General features: G+C 34.7%; 1 protein-coding gene across 6 annotated transcripts in view; it reads right to left on the bottom strand.

Annotated features, from left to right (window-relative positions):
• The window catches only part of Dgkb (diacylglycerol kinase beta), a 667,872-nt gene that overhangs the window by 413,986 nt on the left and 243,133 nt on the right, over positions 1-10,753 (bottom strand). For all 6 annotated transcript variants that reach the window (XM_021201522.2, XM_029540832.1, XM_029540833.1 and 3 more), the window contains one exon: positions 9,146-9,244. In XM_021201522.2, the coding sequence (XP_021057181.1) occupies positions 9,146-9,244 (99 nt within the window). The remainder of the gene's footprint in view (positions 1-9,145; positions 9,245-10,753) is intronic.

Raw genomic sequence — 10,753 nt, 5'->3', positions numbered from 1 at the left:
GTGTGTGTGAGGTGTGGGGGGTGTATCTTTATGTGACAGGTCTTACCATCTAGATTTGACTGCAAGGAGAGGGCCTAGAGGCTTCAACAGAATTATTGCAATTTGTGGGCAAACAGAAACACAGGTTGACGTAGGCAGTGAAAATAAGAGTAAAGTATATGAAATATGAAAGGGAAGTCAATGGAACAACTTACAGATAAATTCACTTCTCCTTATATTTGAAGGAAAAATGAAACTGAAAGACTGACATGAATATGAAAACAGAAGCAGGCATGAACATGGGTCCTTTATGATCGTGCCTCTCAGCAAGAAACATTACATTCACAGGTTACATTGGCAGGACATATCCTTAAAGGTCTAATGGCTTTCAGAAAGTCTGGATTGGGTTGCATTCAACATTTTAAACTTAGGAGGTGACACTGACTCCAAGCATTATCTTAATGTCATTAGTTCTGATGCCTGTCCTGTCCATCAGAATCCTCCTAGGAAGGAGACAAGCATAGCAGAGGAGGTCGCATTCCTGGACACTTTTATGACATGGTTTGTGGCAAGTTTGCCTTGTCAGCGTTTGACTAGGACAGCATTTTGATACATATTAGATAACGACAGACAGTTTTAGAATTTGCAAGAATTTATAAAAGATAGTTTTTGTTATGGTGTAACACAATAAGTTTTTACTTGGGTTTGATATTTATCATATAAAACTGTTTTTCTTTTACCGGTTGTCCAACATTTTAACTTTCTCCTTTTAGGAAAAAAACCTTTAATAGTAATCTTATCAAGAAATTATTGCATATGCCAGCAAGATTTTGCTGCAAGGACCCTGATATAGCTGTCTCGTGTGAGGCTATGCCAGTGCGTGGCAAATAAAGAAGTGGATGCTCACAGTCAGCTATTGGATGGAACACAGGGCCCTCAATGGAGGAGCTAGAGAAAGTACCCAAGGAGCTGAAGGGGTCTGCAACCCTAGAGGTGGAAGAACAATATGAACTAACCAGTACCCCCAGAGCTCGTGTCTCTAGCTGCATAGGTAGCAGAAGATGGCCTAGTTGTCCATCATTGGGAAGAGAGGCCCATAGGTCTTGCAAACTTTATATGCCCCAGTACAGGGGAATGCCAGGGCCAAGAAGTGGGAGTGGGTGGGTAGGGGAGCAGGGCAGGGAAAGGGTATAGGGGACTTTCGAGATAGCATTTGAAATGTAAATAAAGAAAATATCTAATAAAAAAGAAATTAGTATTTAATTCATATGGATTATTTGAGAATAGAAATTTAACTTTCTTTCAAGTGTTCCGTGTAATCATACAATAATTTCAACACAACTGATGTTCTGGCAAGTGTGACATGAGATTATGTCATATATTTCATTATCACACGTGATTCCATGTGTCTTGAGACTTTCCACCAGTCCCTAATATCTAGTGCTGTAACATTATTTAATCAGGGCATCTTTAACAAGACAAAAATATTGATACAGGCTCTTAGAATAGGTTTTCCTTATTATTCTTTCCAATATTGTGTGCTTGAACACATTTTTCTTTCCAGGAAAGCTTGGAATAATTTTATGCGGCAAAAAGAGTTGTATGGAAATTGCATGAAGGAAATCAATCAAACAGAAAACACAGATGCTTTTCATTCAGTTTGATTTTTCTCAGTTTACCTAAAATTAAAAAAAGATTATTAGTTTTGTTTCTTAGCCTAGGAATAGCATTGTGTCCTTCTCCAGAAATCCAAGTCACTTTCTTAATCTGCCTAGGCATCAGACAAGGGTCAGTTGCACTGGGTGTTTACTCTGCAGTACACTGATGCTGGTGTATTTGGCTTATCTTCTTTCTCCTGTCTTCCCTCCTCATCCTTCAACCCTCTAGTCATATGCTCCAACTGTGCCAATTTGGAGTAGTTGTTTTGTTTGTCGTCCTTTATCAATAAAAACAATTGCAATAGCAATTTCTTTCATTCTATGCAATGAATGTTCAGGCATGCAATGTATCTAATGTTTATGGGTTATACTACTTTCTTGTTCTATAGTTGGAGAATTATTACTTCTTTTGACAATACTAATTACTCATAAGCTATCACCCTATATATTATTATCATTATTAAAATGTAGCACAAAATGAAACAAGGCTTCCACATGGCATTGACAGTTGCTGGGGCACAGGGGCAATGCCTCCCACTGCCATATATTGATCTTGGGGTTTATATATAAGTAAAACTCCAAAGTGTTTCTCTAGATCAACACTATCAAGCTTGGATCATGAATTTCCTTGTAAAGCTACTAAAATCTACAGGTGGAAAAAATTGCCACTGTCAAATTTGTAACATTACATGACATAAACTTTTAATTTGAACTTAACTTTGGTATGAATTTACTCACCTCTTGCTTTGCACTGTATTTTTATATGTCCTGCCTTAACCATTGTTGGAAAGTACTTGTAGAAGAGCCTAAACCATTCATTAGTAGATGATCTCACATCCTTATTTGTGAATCACAGGCACATGTGATTTTTTAAAATTTCATTTGCATTTACTTTAAAATTTTTATCTTGTTATGGCTTTAAATTCCCTTTTGAGATGTTTATGTATGGATGCATATTTTTGATTTCCATTTGATTTTTATATTCATCAAACTTCCAAATTATATTTCATTGGCACTGTGTTTTGGCTTTTCTGTGAACTGGGATAAACTTACTATGGCACAAATTTGTTTCCTTAAAAAGAGTTATAACTGGCTCTGTGTACAATGAAATTTCAAGTAGAAACTATCGTGCAAATTTAAAGAAATATTGTTATAGTCCTATTAAAAATAAACACAAAATCAGAATTGATTATTTTATGTAGAAAAAATATAAGTGGACATAGATAATAACCCTTTTCTTAAGAAATGACGTGTGTGTGTGTGTGTGTGTGTGTGTCACAACAGCATACAGATGAGTTCCACCGAACATAGCAAAGTTAATCTAACCAGGACAATGTAGTTAATTATGAAGCTAGTCAGGACAATGTAGTGAAATTTGGTCCCTCTCAAGAATCACATAACGCAGCTCTGTGCTGATCTCTTTCCTATGATGCAACTCTTAGTATCATACATGAAGAATATGCCTAGTCAGAAACAAATGTAAACCTATTTTTACTCTAATATTCTCTACTCCTTGCTGGGATTTGAATGCTACTATTTAATTCTGCCCATCTTAAAAATTAAATAAATACAAAGCAACTTTCCTTTGTGAATAATATCATGAAACTGAACCTTTTAGAGTTTCAAAATATAGAAAAAATGAGATCCCTTTTGCCTATCATTACCATGATGACAATTATGAATTGACCTATAATGAATATTAATTAAATGAATATTAAGTAATGAAACTGATGAAACATTTATTGAGAACTGACAATGTACTTTATCCCCATTCTTTTGACAAAGAAAAAAAAAAAGGAAGAAAACTGCATGGGTACAAATCATAAAATCACAGGTAGGTTATGCAGAAAATTTCAAGGAGATACGTGGGTTCTGTGACTTTAGCTGAAGGTGACAGAGGTAAAGTTGAAAAGAAGAGCAAAGAAACTGAAACTATACAAATGTAGAATATGAAGCTCAGAGCAGCAAGCTTGAGCCTCAATCAAGTGTTCACACCTCCCCACCACTACATCTATGGAAACTCACGAACTGATGTAAGGAAGTTACAGATTGTTCACAAGTTTGAGAATTGTAGAGAATTCAGATGTATCCCTCCTCGTAACACTGGCTGATGTTCACCATTGGGGTTGTTATTATTAATTCTCACTTGCGTGAGGTAAGTGATAGGTAGACGCAAAAAGATCCCATAATAACCGAGCTGTGAAGAAGACTCACACACCATATTCACTCCCTAACAGACCTTCTGACATTCTGTGGAGTAGTGACTTAGTTTAACACATGCTCTAAGGAAGACTTCACATACCCTATGCTATTTAAGATGTAATCACCATATTTACAATGTATAATTTAGAATGCTTAAAATTGTGGAAGAGTAAGAGAGATCGGAAGAGGAGAAGTTAATATGGCATATGGTTCTCTGAGGGTGTTATACGTAGGACTACGTAGATGGCTGCTGCAGTAACACCATAATTGGCCACATTACAGAGTTAACAGTGAAGGGAAAAGAGAGGTAGAATCGGGACCATTTGACTCAAAGCTAAAGAATATTCTTAGATCCCAAATCACTCAAATAATTTTCTTTCACTTTATATGATCTGAGGAGCAGCACTATTTATCAGGGTGGCATTTGTATAAACTTTACTAAAACTTAGTAATATACTATATCTATGAGACATTATTCTACAGGACTGTCACAGTTGTCCAAAAGGAGAGAAAATACTAAATAGATCAATTCCTTAACATACATTCTCTTATTGTTAATGGATACTTCTTTGATTATGCGTTACAGTGATATGTTTGAGTTTAAAGGGAGATGAGATAATCATTTGAAGCTAATAGAATTAAAAATTAATTATATCCGTCAATATGTGGTATCTATTCCACCACTATCTCGTCTATTACTGTTCTGTGTTGCAGGTGAGCGTGCACTACAGGAAAAAAACAGAATCACTGTACAGCAGAAATGTTTCTAGAACAAAACAGCATGTGACAGTGATACTTTGTACTGTTGGGTAGGAGAAATCAGGAGAGGCTGACCTTTTGGAAGATTCCCACTAAGTGGCTACTCTTAACATAATAAGGGATGGAGAAAGGGGTATCCACAAACAGTACATTTAGATGTGCTCTTTTACAGAAAGTATGTGGCTATTTTCATACAAAATCCTAATGATTTGAAATATATTTAATTATATATATTAAAATATTAAGGCAATATGTCACATGACATATCTAGTTTAGTTGCAGGAACATAAGAAAAAGATCTACATACCACAGAGGTTATTTATTCTAAGGTTCTTTTATATTACTGAATTAAAGATTTAAAATTTATGTCCTGTTAGATTTTATGAATATTTAGCTATTTTTTAATTAAAACTTAATGTTTAAATTTTAAGTTCCAGTACAATCCGAATAATATAAAGATGATGTAAATTAATCATTTTTAAATGCTAGGTATATTTTATAGAAATTTTCTGAACTAACACATCATGCTCCATTTAGCAGAGATGTTATTAGTTCATCTGGTAAAACAAAAATATTTGTCAGGACCTACATGCACATGTCTCCATGTGTGTGGTCTAGATTTGCCTATCCAGCTATTCTTCCACTTGCAGCAGAGGAACAGCCACTTGATTAGATGAAATTCAGGCCTTATCTCATCTTACATTTCAGATTTGTATGTGGTATTAAGTTCTATAATTTGTATATAATCGGGTATTTTTTTCTGGTAAATAACTACACAATGCCTACAAATAAACATTTATAGATAATCCATATACATATTTATTTCAAATATATATCAATCATTCTGATCATCATCAAGGAAATGGTATTCTCTTTTTTCACACTTAAACGCCAGCATCTTGTTAAATATTCTGTAGACCACTACCCCATGCTACCTATTTTCCCCTCAATCTTCCACATCTCTTTGTTTCTAAAAGTTGTGATCTACAACAGACGATCTGCATTCTTCTATTTTACTCTCTTGGTTTATAGCACCCCTGAATAAAGGTTACCCACATCCTCAGCCATTACAAGTAATGGTTCCAATAGAGAAGTCTCTTGTCTTCCAGCTAAAAATATTCTTCTAGCACCATTGCTGAGGCCCACATAATTCTGCCACCTCCCCTCATCCATCACTGGTTGATAGTAATCACTGGAACAACTTCTTGCAGTCATTCTGAGTACTGTTAGGAGCATCATCCAATAAACTGCTCTCAGAGTATCTTAACTGCACACCCAGACCCATGGCTGCATATTCCCATCATCTGAACCAATCCAACATAAAGTTAGTTCCCAAATTCTGGTCTCCGCTCTAACATTCTTCAAGTTATCCTTATGTTGTCATGTTGTAGATGTCTTTTTGACCATGCATGTCACAGTCTCACATCAGATATCACTTCTCAGTGCTTAAAGTTGTATGCCACACAGATAGCAACTTCTCACTTTATGAAACAGAGATAATTTATGAACCAACTATTTATATTAAATGAACTTAACTTTTTTGACAAGGTAACAGCATCTTTTATTCTCATGGCCATTCTGCAGTGAAGAGCTAAAGCAGAGGGGTATTAAATATAGTGGAAAACCTTTTAGCCACCAGAACGACTGCAGTAGAAAACACTGACAGTATCAAATGATGGTAAGGATATGGAAGGCTATTTCTGATGTGAGAAATACTAACCCTAAACAAGCACCATCTCTATGGTAATTAAACTTCTGCAAAATACCAAAAGAAAAATGAAGGCATGGCCCCAGACAGGCATATTTGTTGTCATGAGATGAGGGACTGGTGGCTCCACTACTCCAAATACACTGAACAACACTGAAATGTGTCTTTTAAGAGGGTGAATGCTATGGCCTGTGCATCTAGTTTCAATAAAGCCACTTTTAACAAGAAAGCTAAGAGATAATTGCATATAAGTAGCTGTTTTTACTTCATCTTTGACATTTTATGTGGTGTGATAGAGATGATGTGAGTGGCCATTTCTTAATATTTAAGCTCAACACACCTCTGGCTTCATGAATAAGACTATCTCAAAAACCTTAGGCAAAGACATTTAAAATGGGTGAATCGTCCAATAAAGAAAGCAACAATAAAAAACCAACTTAGGTATTTTCTATTTTATTTCAGACCTACTAGTTTTCTTGAAATGAATACTAAAAATTTAGAACAGATAACAGTGTAAAATCCTTCCTGGGATGGTCATGAGGGTTCACAGGTTAGAAAGGTTCAACAGGCACCAGTTTGAATAGTTTACCAACTTTTCTAAGGTGAACATAAGATGAGCCTTTAAATAGTTAATGTGTATAATAGTCAATGTATTTATTCTATTATACAAAAAAATGGCCTTTCACTCTTACTTTGCAAGGTAGTAGAAGTTCTAAGATGAAGTAATTTCACTTGCTTTATTAACATACACAAGATTGCTGAGGCTTGAGTAAACAGTTATTGCTTGAGAATTACATGCAGTTCAATTAGCCTTGATTTTCAGTGTCTTTCGTGTTATGTAAAAGACAGAGTGGGTTGATCGAGTTAAGAACTTTCTTTACCATAGAAGAATGTTTGGAATTCAAATAAGGAATTGCAACAATAATTTTATATGTGAAAGAGATAATTCATATTTGCCTTTTAGAATGTAGACCCAGGAAGGAGCTGAGAGATGTATGGAGAGGAAGCAGAATTGTAAAAATGCCAATTGGGAAAGACAATCCTAGGGGGAAAAATTGTAAAAGAGGCATGGGGTCAACCAGAGCCACAATATCACAATAAAAAGAATAGTAAAATAGTGTTAAAACTGTGACACCAGAAGCAAGATCCAAGTGGTACACCAGTAGCCCATCAAGATGGCATTGTAACCCCTGCAAAGATTATGAAGGAATGGTCTCAAGAAACAGCCAGGACCTAGTGAGTCATAACGACAGTGATTCAAATGTGGGTAAGGATTTTCCTCAGACAGCAACATAATCCATAAACCATAGTCTAATGGCTCAATGAGAAAAGTTGAGATACAAATCATGATAGACACCACATAAATATTTGATGATTGAAAATAACATTTCAGAATCAAAAGTATCCAAATAGAAATTTTGCCTAGATGGTGGGAAGGCAGGAATAACCATGTAACTTATGCTATCAAGCCTTCAGCTCCCGAAAGAAAGGGATGATGGAAAAGCTGCACCCCATGATTGGCATTATGTGACACAATCTGGCCTGAAGGGTTCTCACTGAGCAGGGGATCCCACATGAATCTTAATGGTAGAAAAAACATTCAGACATTTTGTGGGAATTAAAACCTTAAAGATGCATCTAAGTCATCAAAATTACATAATTTCTCTAGAAAGAAAAGTAATGTTAAAATTATTTATTTTTATTATTTCATTATTTCTAAATGAAATTATTCATTATTTCATTATTCTTCCATTATTATAAATGCATAAGGATAGCAACAAATTAATTTAAAATCTAAAGTATATTTTGACTCTCAACATTTATAATTAATCTCATTTATTATGTATGTTTAACAAGTATTGCACTGGGAAAATATTAAAATTAATTACTGCCATCCTCAAAAACTGAAGATAATTTCTTCCTTTCTTTTATTAATTCAATACAATAAAGAGTTTATAATAATTTTGTATGTAAAAGTATTTTAAACACCATCAGTATTTCACAGATAATCACAAAGATGAATGATAAGTAGGTGAAAATTGAGTAATTTGATTAATTTCTCAGTTGACCTTTACAAACGTATTTGTGTAACATTTCTTAGTTGTTGTAGTTTTATTAAATAAAACCAAAGTTCTAGGCATTTAATTCCTGGGTTGTTTTTTAAGAGAATGATGTGTGTTACAGATAATGTAGTTTGTTTTGTGAAATAACTTTTCATTCAGTTAACAATTAGGATTCTGAAAATTAACAACCTCTTTGAATACTTGTTTCCTTATTAAGAGTCTTCATAATTATGGCCCCACTCCATTTTTCATTATAGAAATATAGAATTTATTTAATAGGTAATGAACATGCAGGTAGTAAAATTTATTGTTTAGCAACTTTTTAAAAAGCAGCTAGTAGGAATGCAGAACATATTTCAAGATCTGTGTCATCACTTCAAGGTAGCCTCAGACCTAAAAGAGAGACCTCAAAATTTTAGACATAGAATGTGAATTCCTAGCAAAAATGCCCACGAGAATAACCTCATTTTCTGGGAAGCTACATCTATAAAATATGTGAAATGTAGATGCATCCTGCACATACAATTTCTGGTAAGTACAGTGTGACTAAGAGACAACACCTGCTGCATCTGCTTCAATTTGAGCATCCTTACCCCACCAGGTATGCACAAGGAAGAAGAGAAAGCCATGAGCAGAGAGAGTTTTCTGCTCTGGAGTTATGGTGTGGGGTAGTCTTACATTCCTTAACTACTATTTCCAGAAAATACTCCTTGGTAGAGTGTTCCAGTTTCTCACAGTATGCACAACTGACACCCGAATGATAAAGAGGAACTCACCAATACAACTGGACAGATTGTGGTAGGTGGTAAAATATGGTCCTTCAAGGGTCCACAGTCACACTCAGGCTTCAGATGAGAAGCACATTTATTGTGCAGCTAGAAAAGGAGACAGGAGCAATATCAAAACTACATGACACTAGCATCCAGGGAAGAGTTAATTGCTGATTAGATATAATAATACATTAAAAGTCTATTAGAAGAATTATAAGAACAAACTGGCTCAGACATCTACTGAAAATTTTATACTAAAAAACCCTGCTTTCTTTTACCAACCCAATTTATTGCCAACTACAGGGTATCCTTGCTTATCCTTCAATATAATCTTGAAACCACTGTGCACTGTTGATGCTTCTTCTTTTCTTTTTGACCCTCATGTTTTCTCAAAGTCATTCCAAAGTGCACAGCTCAGTATGGGGCATAATTGATCCCATCATTAGTTTTAACTTTGTAATTCAATATGTAAATGTAACCTGAGATTCATCTCAGTAGGAGCAGGATATAAATAAAAGAAGATGATTATGATTATAAAAGTGGATCTTTATATTGTATTTACCAGCCCGACATTAGGTTAACATGTAACCATATAATGCGACATTTATTTTACAATATGTATGGACCTTAGCTGATATTTTTATCAACCTTGATCACTAGTTTAAATTAAAATATAAGTATAGATAAAGTAGTGATAGTTTGAAATCAAAGAGATGGTTTTTATTAGAGATTTGATGAAAATAATTCTCAAAGCTGTTTATAAATTTCTCCCTTCACTACTTGATATTGATTTAGTATAAAATGGACATACTTCATGTATGTGTTGTTAAAAATTAATACCACAGTATTTTTCAGTTTCAGTTTATAGACTCATTTCAGAAGGTCACTCCATTTAAGCCTTAGCTGTATTAACTCCTCTGTATAAGCAGTTAATTAGCCATTGATTTAGGCTTATTGTTGATTTAATGGCGGTGAGAGAACTGCATTGAAGGAGGATTTGTGCTGTCCTATACTCTCCAGCATTTGTCACACAGAGGGTCTGCTTTAGAGTTCGGGTTCTGCCCAGTATACGAAAGAAAAGTATTTTCACACAACTATCTACAATCAGCATTTCCTTCTCACAGTAGCACATAAACTTCTTTATATAAGCATGGGTCACAATTCCTCTTAAGCACTGCTAATCTTCGCCAAAAGATAAAAGGCAATAAAGACAAAGAAGCATCTAAATCCTGTATACAATAGAACTAAATAAACCTACATTCTGCCAGGCAATAAAAATGCTACTTCCTTAAAATAACTCTAAAATATACTGTTGGTTTATTGAAATTATTCTTATGAAATAAATATGATCCTGGATATATAGACTCATAGATAAGCTGTCATGGGGCAAGGTGAAAATGGTTCCATCTAAATCATATGTCAAGATCAAAATCTTAACTCCTGATGTGAGTGAATGTGAATTTTTTTTGCAAATACAACCTATGTTAATATACTCAAGCTAGAATATAATCATGTTGGGTGTCTGGCCCTTGACTGGAAGCTTTATAATGAGAAAGAAATCTGGAGAGGAAATACTGACACAGAGGGAAGGCCACATGAGACAAGCCAGGCTGA

The sequence above is a fragment of the Mus pahari genome, chromosome 7, assembly GCF_900095145.1.
Source record: "Mus pahari chromosome 7, PAHARI_EIJ_v1.1, whole genome shotgun sequence".
In the NCBI taxonomy this organism is placed as follows: domain Eukaryota; kingdom Metazoa; phylum Chordata; class Mammalia; order Rodentia; family Muridae; genus Mus; species Mus pahari.
The sequence above is the reverse complement of the archived record's forward strand: the minus strand, read 5'-3'. Positions and strand labels throughout refer to the sequence as shown.